This window comes from Garra rufa, chromosome 12, assembly GCF_049309525.1.
Source record: "Garra rufa chromosome 12, GarRuf1.0, whole genome shotgun sequence".
NCBI lineage: Eukaryota > Metazoa > Chordata > Actinopteri > Cypriniformes > Cyprinidae > Garra > Garra rufa.
The window spans coordinates 11,962,544-11,977,014 of record NC_133372.1 but is presented as its reverse complement, the minus strand read 5'-3'; the positions used below and the strand labels follow the sequence as shown (position 1 = coordinate 11,977,014).

Genomic DNA, 14,471 nt, shown 5'->3' with positions numbered 1-14,471 from the left:
GAACTGAAGTAAACTCGGATATTTTGCTGATTATTGCTGCTGAAAATGATACATTTTTGTCATGTTTTGGGCTGTACTAATTGGTCGTGCCGGGAAAAACATTTTGAGTATTATAGACTGCCAAATGTTATAACAAATCAAGGAGAACAGTGCAAAAAAACTGAGCCATGCTGAACCAGGATTTCCAGGGCAAGAATCTTTGACAACATTTGTGTTTGCACTTATTTCCAGTCAGGTAGGTGAAATATTTGGCTAATATCTTATTTAATACTGCTCATACGTATCTTTACCACCTAAAATATTGCCCTTGATTAAAACCATGCTGTCGATAGGCGACTTAAAGCCACAGTCCGTAAGATTTGCCTCTTTGTCAGCATCTCTGTAATTGCAGTTATTTGCAGGATTATCTTCTTTAAAGCAGGTTGGCCATCAGCACGGCTCAGCGCAGATGAATCTAATGTTTTGAGGTGTATGTGTGGGCTGTCAGTCAACGCTCCAGTGTGGAGATTCACTGTACTTATTACTAATTAGATACTATGTCTTGGAAGTGTGTCCAAATAAGAAGTTTCAACCGAAAATGTCATCTGAAGAAGTAACATGTCTGCCAGTTTTGTTCTGACCAACTAAAAAAAGATATACAATATTGCGCCACAATATGGTGATTAAATCTAATGCTTGCAAAGTTAGCTCAGATCACGTCAAACCATGCAAATGATCGTTATTGTCACATTGTTGACATAACCATGTGTCTTGCTTCTGGTCTCATCTGCTTCCAGCTGTTTTTAGCTGTATAAATCAGCTCGTTATTGTCTTATCATATTATTTTAATGTATTATCTTAATTATGAACACAATAGTTTGTAGTGCAAACAGTTTACTGTTTACTGCACTTCGTTATTCTTCTCGTTACTTCCCTGTGACGACTTATGAACCAGAAGTCTAATGGCGGCAAATTCAGAAACCGACCCTATCCACTTAAATTAGAAAACATTACAAGCTTACCGTTGTGAATCAGCCTAAGGTAAGGACTTTTGAATACTAATTGTTTATGCACTTATTCAGTAATTAATTTTGGAACATTTTTAACCTGAAAAAGTTATTACAATCATTTTTTAACAGTAACAAGTTATGGAATGCAGCTTTAAAGTACACTAACTAAAGAACTATGAAGGTAGCTTTACTTTTTATATTTTCTGTAGAAAACTTAGCTCTTAATGGATTATGTGGTTGCTTAGATATTGGGTGTAGTTTTTACTGCAGATGGTTACTTAGTGGCTTGCCAAATGCCTATCCCAAAGTCTCTTAAGAGATTTTCTCAGACTTCCTTATTTATTTCTAAATCTGATTATTTAAAATAACACTATAGTTGCACAAATGTGTGGGACAAGTTGTATGTCATACAACTTATGAACAACAGTGATGTATTGCTCAGCAATCACCATCAGTTAATGTTAAAATGAATCACAAGTCAAAAGCCAACTGTTCAACAGGTTGATTTTATTTCTGCATGGCTTTCAGTCTCACAGCAGGTTTATCAAAGTATGAACCACCCACCAGCGTATGTAGGTGAAGGTCCAAATTGTCTACAGATCATCACAGTGCTCCTATGTACATACATTACATAGTAAAGCTTGAAATTCAGTCACTGAACTGGCTACAGACGTGTGTACCTGGTTTTAAGTATGTAAGCTATTTCATATGACCATCATATGACACACATGAATTTAAATGATTAATAGCGTGTCCTAAAAATCATTTAATAAGACTAAATCAGTTGAAGAGATTCACCTATATTCAGACCTGTGAGTCACGATAGAAGATAGAGAACAGCTGCGGGAGGAATCATAATTATGTGCTAGAAACAGTATAATTACGCCAACAAACTGTCCGCTATAGAGCAAAAAGGGGATGATAAACATTTATTATGATGTTTAAGGCCACTCAACACTCTGCTGTGTTATGATGGAGAAGCATTTAGTAGTTTTAGCCTGATTATGGACCACTTACTCATCAATCTGCATGAGACATAACTACCGTCACTTTGCAGATGGAGGTCCCATCATATCGAATGGAACACCTCTCTCGCTCTCAGGATTAAGGCTGAACTTGAGCTCGAGTCAAGAGCTGAGACATCACTTAGTCTGTTAAGAGCTAAAGCGCTAAAATGTACAGCAAGATAATGTCTAAAGCCAGTCTGATCTCAAATCAGAATTCTCAGAATTCTGTTCTAGGCTCATTATATCTGAAATCACTGACAAGTGGTCCATCGTAAAATGGCCATTTTGAGCGTACGGTTTGGTGTCAGAAGTGTAGTCTGCAGGGGCAGGTTGGTCATAGGGCTGGTGCGGCTCTTCAAGTTGATCCAGCTCTCAATAGCCTCCCGTTCATACGAGTAGCCGTCTGCAGGCGGAAAATGAGAACAAAATGTTTTAGCTCAAAACAAAATCTCCAGTCAGGCAGGTAAACATCGCTCAGAAACTCACCGGCAGCGATCACTGGGTCCTTCATGACCTCACGTGTGATTGGACAGAGGTACTCGTCGGGAGTGCCGTTAGATGCAGGTGCCATTTTCAACTCCTCAATCTTCTTCATGACTTTGCTCCGCAGGCCCAAGGACTCTGAGAGAGCACAAGAACACTTTAGCATCCCACAAACACAGCCAATCACAGAAAAGTGGGACCTCAAGTAGATATCAATACATCGGTGTTAACAGAGCAGAGGTGGTTTGGTCTTCAATTTCAGTAGAGTGTCCCACTCTTTCTGTAAATGCTACGGAGAAACTGGAATTAATGTAGACATAATGTACAGAACAGAGAGTAATTCTTTAGATAATATGTGACCACGGACCACATATTTGTAGCAATAGCCAAAAATACATTGTATAGGTCAAAATGATCATTTATCTTTTATGCCAAAAAAATCATTAGGATATTAAGTAAAGATCATGTTCCATGAAGATATTTTGTAAATTTCCTACCCTAAATATATCAAAACTTAATTTTTTATTAAAAATATGCATTGCTAAGAACTTCATTTGCACAATTTTAAAGGTGATTTTCTTATTATGTAGATTTTTTTGCACCCTCAGATTCCATATTTTTAAATATGGTATGGTTGTATCTCAGCCAAATGTTGTCCTATCATTACAAACAATATGTTATGGAAAGCGTATTCATTCAGCTTTCAGATCTTTTATAAATCTCAATTTTGTGGTCCAGGGTCACATATTATTGTAAGCAGGCAAGGGATTCATTAGTCCCCCACTACTGCTTGCATGAATTATTTACATTGTATATTACAATGTTTTACTCGTTGGTGATAGTTTAAATCCATCATACAGATATTCAGAATTACTTTACTTTTGTCAGACATCTCATTTGAGTTTGATTTAATGTTTATAAAGTGCTAATTACCCAATAATTACACCACAAACCACTGCTTAAAACAATCTGCATCTGATTGTACTGAGAAAAGCAGACACAATGGCCTGACTTCACAATGGGCAGCAGAAATCAAATGAAGTGGAGTCTGTTCAAATGTCATGCTTAATGAAATAGGGTGATTTTACGGTCATGGTGAATTGGGCAGTGATTTCTTTCACTTTATTTTTCAGAAATGCACATTAGGATAGGATTTCTTATGTAAATAGCTGCCGGTTTTAGGACTGAAGCGGAAATAATCAGCTTTAATGCACACAAACTCTTCTCTGGACATCACACAGGAAAGTGCTTTATATAACTCTACAAATCCCATGTTTACATTCTCTACAATCTCTAGGATTAGGTCTGATGTTGGCCACTTTTTCCATGATTTTTACAACAACAACAAAAAAAAAACTTAACTCAATCAAGATTTCCTGTTAGGTAATGTATAAGAGACGTGAAAATCTGTGTTACTTTTATATAACTCCTTATGACATGCCATGCTAGAAGCTGAGGTGACATTTAGAGGTCAAGGTCATTTAAGTATTCAAATCTTATATTTTTACTAAGATCCTTTTATTATTTATTGAAAGCCACAACAGTATTTAAATATCAGTAAGCTTATTATACTGTATATAAAATCATCATTTAGTGGGTACTTTCAGTTGAGAGGTAGCCGTCCCAAACCCTAACCCCAAAAGTTTAGCACTTTATTCATTTAATTTAAAAAATATATATATTTATTTATTAAAAAGTGAAGTTAAATATATGTGTGTGTGTGTGTGTGTGTGTGTGTGTGTGTGTGTGTGTATATATTCATTTTCTACAAAAGGGAACACATAATCCTTTATTTGGGGGAAATAAACACAATTTTAGTACAATTATGCAGCTTTTTAGTATTTTTTATGTTTAAGTGTTTTCGTATGAGTTAAATTTGAGTCACAACCAAAACATGGGATGTTTTGTCAGATATAAAGTACATTGAATTATCAGCTAAGATGTTATGATAGTGTTTGGTTTAATGCATATTCAAACTAATGAATCATTTAAAATAAAATAAAATAATACTTTAAAATCAGTACGACCTACGACCAACTTTGGTCCTTGTCTTTTACAAAGAAAGACTGGATTCAAAGTAAAAAAAATGTCATAAATCACACTTGAAATGTTGTTGTTATTAATTTACCTCAGAAAACTTTTTAATAAAATAGACAAAAAGTATATTTACAATGTAGATGTAAGCAAAATCTCAATAGGTCAATATAGCCCTTCTTATTAAAGTCCATATTACTATGTTTTGGTAGTGAGGAAAAATATTCCAAAACAACTTTCTGAAAATACAGTACGATATCAGAATTAACTGCACAATTACTAGAAATGTGTACCTTAGATATTATACACTTTGCATACATACTAAATTTGTGGAAAATAAATATTTTTCAAGATGTTTCCAACTCTAAACCAATTCTGAAGATATAGAGAGAAGAGAAAAAGAGAGACATTTGATATGTAGAGTACATCAAGTGTCTACAGCAATGTGCGAGAGATGAATATAGATGTGGAGGAATGTGTGCTGTCATTTTACCAATGTGCAGCTCAGAGCAGAGGGTTTCCTTGGTGAGAGACAGCAGCTCCTCTCCATCGATGTTATTGGATTTGAACACGTCAATCACAGCCTCTAGCCCCTCCTCACGTAACCATGCCAACACATCCTCCTCAGACCATTCGCTCACCATCAGTCTGGAGTGTCCACTCGACTTCCTGCCTGACGGACAGCAACAGGACGTATATGTTATTATAGTTATATATTTGTGACCTTGGAGCACAAAACCAGTCATAAGTAGCATGTGTATATTTGTAGCAATAGCCAAAAATACATTGTATGGGTCAAAATTATTGATTTTTCTTTTATGCCAAAAACCATTAACTTAATTTTTGATTAATAATATGCATTGCTAAGAACTTCATTTGGACAATTTTCAAGGTGATTTTCTCAATATTTCGATTTTTTGCATTCAGCTTCCAGATTTTCAAATAGTTGTCTCTCGGCCAAATATTGTCCATCAGCTTTCAGATGATGCATAAATCTCAATTTCTAAAAACTGGCCCTATTTATTAAATGTGACCCTGGACCACAAAACTAGTCGTAAGTGTCATTTTTTTCGAAATTGAGATTTATGCATCATCTGAAAGCTGAATAAAGCTTTCCATTGATGTATGGTTTGTTAGGATAGGACAATATTAGTCTGAGATACAACTATTTGGAAATCTGGAATCTGAGGGTGCAAATAAATCAAAATATTGAGAAAATTGCCTTTAAAGTTGTCCAAGTTCTTAGCAATGCATATTACTAATAAAAAAATTAAGAAATTTACAAAATATCTTAATAGAACATGATCTGTCCTTAATATACTAATGATTTTTGGCATTAAAAAAAAATCAATAATTTTGACCAATTCAATGTATTTTTGACTATTGCTACAAATATACCTGTGCTACTTAAGACTGGTTTTGTGGTTCAGGGTCACATTATTTTTCACATTTTCCATCAAAACCAAAACAAAGTCATGTGATCTCACCAAAAAAAAAAAAAGGAAAACAAATGACATAAGACAGAGGGACCCCTCATTATTGTGTACAAATATCTTAAAATATCAGATATTACTTTTTTATGACATACTAACTGAACTAACCTTGCCATAAAATCATGTTTTCACACTCACAATAAATCTTTAAATTTTATTAATTAATAATTCATGACATTAAAAAAAAAAATACTGATTACTTAAAAATTTCTGTATTGAAAAATGTACTACATTTCACTTGATGGTTTCGCCACATGACAAAAACAAAAACAAAAAGACCACTTTGAAAAACAAACAGAAAGTGAATTTTTTCATCATGGACAATCTAATATCTCATGTGAAATGTATCAGCAAAACTAATATGAATTAACCAGAAGACGGAGAGTGAATTCTTAATGAGACTGCAGGTCAACACTTCTCACACTGCAACTAATGCATAAATCATGAGGTGGAATGTTCTACACCATGTATCCGCTCAGGATGCAGTCAGATCATTTGCAGTACTTTGACTTCCTGGTGTGTGTGTGTGAGCTGTTATTTTGGTATTCATAATGCAGATCTCATCAGATTTCCTCCACACACATGCCGTTAAACCAGTCAGAGTATGTAAAGCCCACTAGAGCTCATGGAGTGCACTGTGTGTTTGGACTGAAGGCTGCAGCTGTGATCCATCACCCCAGAGAAACTTCTGAAGGCCGTGAGAAGAATACATCTCATTCTTCTTCTCGTTTGTGTATTCGGTTAGACACTACACCTCTCCAGTGTCTTTGAATAACGGTGAGGAATTACTGAACGTGGTCAGCAGTATTACATGCAGATAACAATAGCGCGTGATTTACTTAACAAACGGCAAGTTTGATTTATTCATTTTGCAGACACTTTTATCCACAGCTACTTGCAGTGCATTGAAGGTATACATTTTTTATCAGTGTATATGTTCCATGCAGAACAAATCCATGACCTTGGTGTTTTATCCACTTGAGCTTGCAGGTGTATAATAATTCATAAATAAAAATGTATGGTCTGGATTTCTCTTACCTCCACAGCTTGAAACCGAAGCAGCTTCATCTGAAAAGACGAACACAGGAACAAGCATGACTAAACATGTATTCATGGACAGTATTTTGGTTACAAGCAGACGTCATAGTTAGATTATGACTCTTTGACTCAGTTTATTTCTAATATATTATACTGCTTGAATCTCTTGAGCTGCATAACAGCAGTAAAGACAAGCTTTAGCAGTGTAACAGAACAATGCAAACACTGCTCAGTTTGTATTTTCGTTGTCAAGTGTTTATTTTTTGTGCCCTGAGCGCCGGTTTTTGCATACTGTTTGTTAGTTACAGCCAAAACAAACAATAAAAACTAGTAACGCACACTCACCAGGAAGAGATTTGCCTTCAGTTTCAGGAGAAAATGACATAAGAAGAAAAACAAACAATCATTCTGTTGAACAAACAATCATTTTTATCGTTCAGAACAAATAAAAAAGAAAATCAAAATAGTTTGGAATTTGCACTTTCTGTGTATGAGTCATTCCTTCTCTCATTCCCCAATCATATATGATTTAATATACTCTATAAAATATTACACATTATCACATTTTTTAAAGATCATTAAAGGGATAGTCCACCCCAAAATGATTTTAACATTTATGAGCTTCCAAACCTGCATCATTTTTTTTTGTGGAAAATTGAAGATACAGTTAAGGGCAAAAGTTTATATAAACCTTGCAGAATCTGCAAAATGGTAATAATTTGACCAAAATAAGAGAGACAATGCTGTACAAAATGCGTGTTGTTTTTTATTTAGTACTGACCTGAATAAGATATTTCACATAAAAGATGTTTACATATAGTCCACAAGAGAAAATAATAGCTAAATTTATAAAACAATGACCCTGTTCAAAAGTTTACATACACTTGATTCTTAATACTATGTTGTTACCTGAATGATCCACAGCTTTGATCCAGTGTTTTTTTGTTTAGCGACAGTTGTTCATGAGTCCCTTGTTTGTCCTGAACAGTTAAACTGCCCGCTGTTATTTAGAAAAGTCCTTCAGGTCCCACAAATTCTTTGTTTTTTCAGCATTTTTGTGTATTTAAACCATTTCCAACAATGACTGTATCCATATTTTCACACTGAGGAATAATGGGGGACTCATATGTAACTAATACAGAAGGTTCAAACGCTTACTGATGCTTCAGAAGGAAACACTTTATGCATTAAGAGCCGGGGTGGGGTAAAAACTTTTGAACAGAATGATTGCCTAAATATCAGAAGATACAGAAGATACTTGCATGTTTCCCAGAAGACTAAATAAGTTCTTCTGATCTTCAAATGCATCGTGTTTCCTTCTTGAGAATCAGTGACATTTTGCACTTTCTGTAATAGTTGCATTTGAGAAAAAATCTACAAATTAGTGGGACCTGAAAGATTTTTCTGAAAAAAATGCAGGCAGTTTAACTAATCAAGACAAACAAGGGACTCATGAACAACTATCAATAAACAAACAAACAAAAACACAGCTGTGGATCATTCAGGTAACAACACAGTATTAAGAATCAAGTGTATGTAAACTTTTGAACAAGGCCATTTTTATAAATTCAACTATTATTTTCTCTTGTGGACTATATGGAAACATCTTTTATGTGAAATATCTTTTTCAGGTCAGTACTAAATAAAAAAACAACACACATTTTGTATGATCCCTCTTATTATTTTGGTCAAATAATTAACATTTAGCAGATTCTGACCTCAACTGTAATTTTAAAATCTGGACAAAAATGTTGTAAACTATGACATCAAACTGGCACCCTTATATTTCTGAGCTTGGCCAGAGCATATTTTTAAAATATGACCTACCTTTTTATAGAAATACTAAAATCTACAAGCATTTGTGTTACAGGGGTTACAGAGTCTAAACGATACTATACAACAGGAATGACCTGTATTCATTGTAAATGTCACTTTGAAATGTAGTTTAAATAGGTTTTTAAATCTCAGAAACCCACCTTGAGCACCGCCGCCGTCCTCTACCCTCCAGATATTGACAGTCTTGTCCATGGAGCCGGTGGCGATGATAGGGGCCGTGGGGGAAAAGGCACAGGCCGTCACATACCTGCCCAACAGGAAGAGACGATCGACAGGGTTCAACGACTTGCACTCCGAGTTCAGACCTTGGAAATCATGACTCACAACTCACCTGTCATGCTGGTTAAGTGTGTAGAGTAAGATGCCTTCGTTCTGGAAAGAACAACTAGTTATTAGAAATGCAAACGTCATGCTAATGATATCCAAGCTGTCAATCATCTTATATTTTTTATTGGTTAGACAGAAATATATGATGAATATGAATGAGACTCACAGCTTGATACACAGTCACGGTCTTATCCACCGATCTGTGTGAAAAAAAAAAGAGAGAGTGACATTTAAAAGGCATGAGTCAGACAAGCCCTCTTTGGCCTTTATGTGCAGTAAAACTGAGCCTGTCTGTCTGCTGACACACAGAGGATGAAGAATCAGATTCAGCAGAGATTATTAGCAAACAGACTTCAGAACCAGCGCTCATCGATCATGGCGTTCTTCACACTGCTGGTGTCTGTGATTACACAGCACCACCCAGTGGACAACAATCAAACTACAATGAGAAATAGAAGAAGCTTGAATAAAGACATTATTTTTGTTTTCTTTGCGTACAAAAAGAATTCTTGTAGCTATAGTACACTAGGGTTGAACCACTGATGTCACATGGACTATTTTAATGATGTCCTTACTATCTTTCTGGGCCTTGAACATTGTAGTTGCACTGCTGTCAAAGCTTTTGGATTTCATCAAAAACATCTTAATTTGTGTTCTGAAGATGAATAAAGGTCTTACAGGTTTGGAATGACATGAGGATAAGTAATGAACAGAATCTGCATTTTTGTGTGAACTAAACCTTTAAAGGCTGTTGTTTTTCGATCTCTAAAGAAGTGGAAGTGCAGGTATGTGTGTACGTTACTGACCCCGACACCAACATCTGTCCATCAGCAGAGTAAGCACAGGACAGAACTGGAGCTGACTGACCCATCAGAGTGTGAGCGAGCTGCATCTTAATGCCTGTGGATCAACAAACGTCATTAATCACAACCACACTAGACTCAGAAACCCCAGAAGACACAGGTGGGCAGGTATCAGATGGCGCTACCTGCAGCAGACAAAAGAGAAACAATCCATATCTTCAGCAGACTGTCCTGTCCACATGAGGCCAGCCGAAACTGAACACAGCCATCTGTGCCTGTGAAAGAGAGACAGAGAGAGTTAATAGTTTACTTTTGTTCACTTCACAAGTGATTCATCCTAAGACATTACAAGAACTTTTGCAGGCTGGCGAAGCTACAAGATCACAATTTTAAGTGGTCAAACTACAGTAAAGTTACACTATAGCTTAAGTTACAAATAGCTACTACAATTCAAAGGTTTGCGGTTAGTAAGGTTAGTAAGAAGTTTCTTATGCTCTCCAAGGCTGTATTTATTAGATCAGAAACATTATTACAATTTAAAACTGTTTTCTATTTTAAAATGTAATTTATTCACGTAATGGCAAAACTCAGCAGTTGTGCTGCTTACTAATTTTATGGAAAACTACCAACTACCAAAAAAAGGTTTTTGGACAGTGAGATTTTTAATGTTTTTTTAAGAAGTATCTTTCGCTCACTAAGCCTGCATTGATTTGATTCAAAGTGCAGCAAAAACGGTAACATTTTGAAATATTTTTACTATTTGAAATAGCTGTTTTCTTTTTGACTATATTTTAAAATGTAATTTATTCCTGTGATTTCAAAGCTGAATTTTTAGCATCAATTAGTCCAGTCACATGATCTTTCAGAAATTATTCTAATATTCTGATTTGCTGTTCAAAAAACATTTCCGGTTATTATTATTATGTTGAAAAAATGTACTCAACTTTTTTAAATATTGATGATAATAATAATAATAATAAAAAATACTTCTTGAACAGCAAATCAGCATCTTTTAATGTTTTCTGATGAATCATGTGACACTGAAGACTGGAGTAATCATGCTGAAAATTTAGCTATGATCACAGGAATAAATTACAATTTAAAATATATTCAAATAGAAAGCAATTCTTTTAAACAGTAAAAATGTTTCACAATATTACTGCTTTTGTTATATTTTGGAACAAATAAATGCAGGCTTGGTGAGCAGAAGAGACTGCTTTAAAAAACATTAAAAATCTTACTCATCAAAAACGTTTGACTGGTAGTGTACAAGTTACAAAACACTACCTTGCTATAACTCCTTACTTACTTACTTAGGCCCATAGCTCCCAAGGGAGCATAGGCCATCGACAACACTTCGCCATCTATCGCGGCTCTGGGCTATCCTTTCTGCCTCCGTCCAGTTGGTCCCAATCTGCTTCAGCTCTAAGTCTGCATCCCGCCTCCAACTATTCCTAGGCCGGCCCCTCTTCCGCTTTCCCTGTGGATTCCACTTTAAGGCCTGGCGGGTGATGCTGGAGGCTGGTTTCCTCAGTGTATGTCCTATCCAGCCCCACTTTCTTCTTAGAATCTGGCTTGTTATTGATTCTTGTCCCGCTCTCTGCCATAGTTCTTCAGCTATAACTCCTAGAGTGTGTCTAAATATTACTTAAGCTCACTCAGCTACAGCAAGGTAGTGTTTGTAACTTGTCGGAATAATTGAAATCCAACAATCGTACCCTTCATTATCTGGGGAGCAAATTGACAGCAGGAGACCCCGAGGTCATGGGCGTTCTTCTCCGCGTGGAGGTGGTTCATATTCAGGTCCCACAGTCGCAGGTCACCATATGTGGAGCCAGTGATGAACAGCTGCCCGCATGGAGTGAAAGAGCAGGCCACTATACTGGTGTCAGTCACTGCCCCCGTCCTAAACAACACCACACACAGGTGTCAATCAAACAGTTTGATTTGGTGCAGTGCGAAAAGAATATAATTTGAATCTGACCAAAATGATCTAGATTTAAAAAATAAATCTAATACTATCATATTCTCTTCTGTCTCTTCTGCTCACCAAGCCTGCATTTTTTTTTATCCAAAATACAGCAAAAGCAGTAATATTGTGAAATATTCTTTGTATTTAAAATAACTGTTTTCTATTTGAATACATTTTAAAATGTAATTTATTCCTGTGATCAAAGCTTCATTTTTAGCATCATTACTCCACTCAGTGTTACATGATCCTTCTGAAATCATTCTAATATGCTGATTTGCTATTTAAGAAACATTTTTAATATTATTATTATTATTATTATCAATATTTAAAACTGTTGAGTACATTTTTTTCAGGATTCGTTTTATGAATAGAAAGAGTCAAAGATATTCATTTCAAAAGAAATTATAGAAATTAATACTTTTATTTAGCAAGGATGCTTTTAGGATGATAAAGACATTTATAAAGATAAATAGAACTTTCCATTCATCAAAGAAACCTGAAAAAATCTACTTAGATGTTTTCAACATAATAATAATAATAATAATAATAATAATAATAATAAATGTTTTTTGAGCAGAAAGATAGAAAGATTTCTGAAGTATTGTGTGACTGGATTAATGATGCTAAAAATTCAGCTTTGAAATCAAAGAAATAAATTATATTTTAAAATATATTCAAACAGAAAGCAGTTATTTTAAATAGTAAAAATATTTCAGAATTTTACTGTTTACTTTGGATCAAATAAATGCAGGCTTGGTGAGCAGAAGAGACCTGTTTAAAAAAACATTACAAATGTACTGTCCAAAAACTTTTGACTGGCAGTGTATTACTTGATAAAACACAACAATTTTAACATGTTAATTAAAAATTTATTTTAATTAAATGTCATCATTTTAGATAATTTTCTCCTTTATTTATTTAGATTTCTTTAAGTTTTTATTTGACGTTATTTATCTGCACATGCATTTTTTTCACTGTTGAACTGACAAATATCAATTTGACTGCTCTGACACTATTGGAAAAAACTAAATTTGAACTGAATTGAGCTGGATAATGACACTGATGATGAACAGTGTTGTGCAAGTTACTTCCAAAATGTAATACATTAATATCACTAGTGGGTGTAATTTGATGTAATTAGTTACATTACAGTATTACTGTCTCCGAATTGTAATACATTACACTATTAGTTACTTTTACCAAAATATCCTCAACAAGAACTGACTTGAGTTGAATAATGACACTATTGTCTTTCTTTAAAGAGCTGTTTCAGAAATTGAATGTCACATTTGCATCATTGATTTTATTTTCCTGTCTAATTATTATGAAGCTGCTATTAAACAATATGTATTACTGTATGAAAAACTGTAAATGACTTACATTTTTATTTATAGATAGATAGATAGATATATAGATAGATACAGTTGCTGGTGTACCTGCGCAGGGTCCTGGAGGTAAAGTCCCACAGTGCAATGGTCCCATCTGACCCCCCAGACACCAGGTAAGATGAGTCTGGAGAAAAGGCGCACACCCTCACCGGACTCCGGCCCGGATGCTCCAGGACGGCCTCGATCTCCCCAGTGTCCATCGACCACACCACGGTGGTGGCATCGGTGGAGCAGGAGGCCAGGTACTGACCGCAGGTGCTGAAGCAGCAGCAGTGAACCCCGTAGCCGTGTCCGGACAGCGGGGAGAAGGGCAGCTCGCTAAAGTCTCGTGTGGAGTAAACGCAGATGCTCTTATCAGCGGAGCAGGTTGCCAACAGAGAGCCGGAGAACGCGCAGCAGTTCACATCATCTCGATGACTTTGTAAGGTGCAGATCAAAGACACCATGTTTGTTTATGTCTTGCTGTCTGACAGGTCCCTTTAAATACACAGGAAGAGGAAGTGTCTTACTTAACATACAAAACAACAGAATTCACAATTAATACTAAAAGCCCTTGACAGTACACTTCGCAAGTTGTTTATAGGCGACTGACGGAAAAAAACGTGCTGTAATACCTCTAGTAACTCCTAGACAACATTATGAAATTATTCTGTATCATGTTTAAAAATGTAGTATTACATTTCGATATATTTTATGCATTTTCATAGTTTATGTCAAATGTAAGCGGTGTTCGAAGACATGACGTACCTTTCACCAACACTTCCTGTTCGGTCACGTGACTTTCGTCGTTTTTGTTTACTGAGCTGTATTTGGTACTTTATCAGACTGCAGTAAATGTGCGTATTTGCTTATTTTATGTGCAGCCATATTCAATTTTATGCACTTACTTGTACACATTAATAACAATGTAACTCTAAATTATTTAGCCGTTCAAGTTTAAAATCAGTAAGATTTTAATGTTTTTTTTTTTTAAAGACGTCTTTTCTCCTGGGCTTATTTGTTTAAAATTACAGAAAAAAAAATTATATTGTCAAATATTATTGTAATTTAAAATAGTGGTTTTCTATTTAAATATACTTTAAAACAAAAAGTATTCCTGTG

The 14,471-nt window shown here is 35.2% G+C and overlaps 1 protein-coding gene across 1 annotated transcript; it reads right to left on the bottom strand.

The window, feature by feature from the left end:
- Positions 1 to 1,486: 1,486 nt before the first annotated feature.
- wdsub1 (WD repeat, sterile alpha motif and U-box domain containing 1) lies at positions 1,487 to 13,970 on the bottom strand. The gene is made up of 12 exons (XM_073852322.1): positions 13,419 to 13,970; positions 11,729 to 11,916; positions 10,196 to 10,285; positions 10,014 to 10,107; positions 9,374 to 9,407; positions 9,212 to 9,252; positions 9,021 to 9,127; positions 7,390 to 7,404; positions 7,045 to 7,074; positions 5,007 to 5,186; positions 2,483 to 2,617; positions 1,487 to 2,399 (listed from the first exon to the last, which is right to left on the bottom strand). Exons 1-12 carry the CDS (start codon positions 13,814 to 13,816, stop codon positions 2,248 to 2,250), a joined length of 1,464 nt encoding a protein of 487 aa, XP_073708423.1. The 5' UTR covers positions 13,817 to 13,970; the 3' UTR covers positions 1,487 to 2,247.
- Between the last annotated feature and the right edge of the window lie 501 nt (positions 13,971 to 14,471).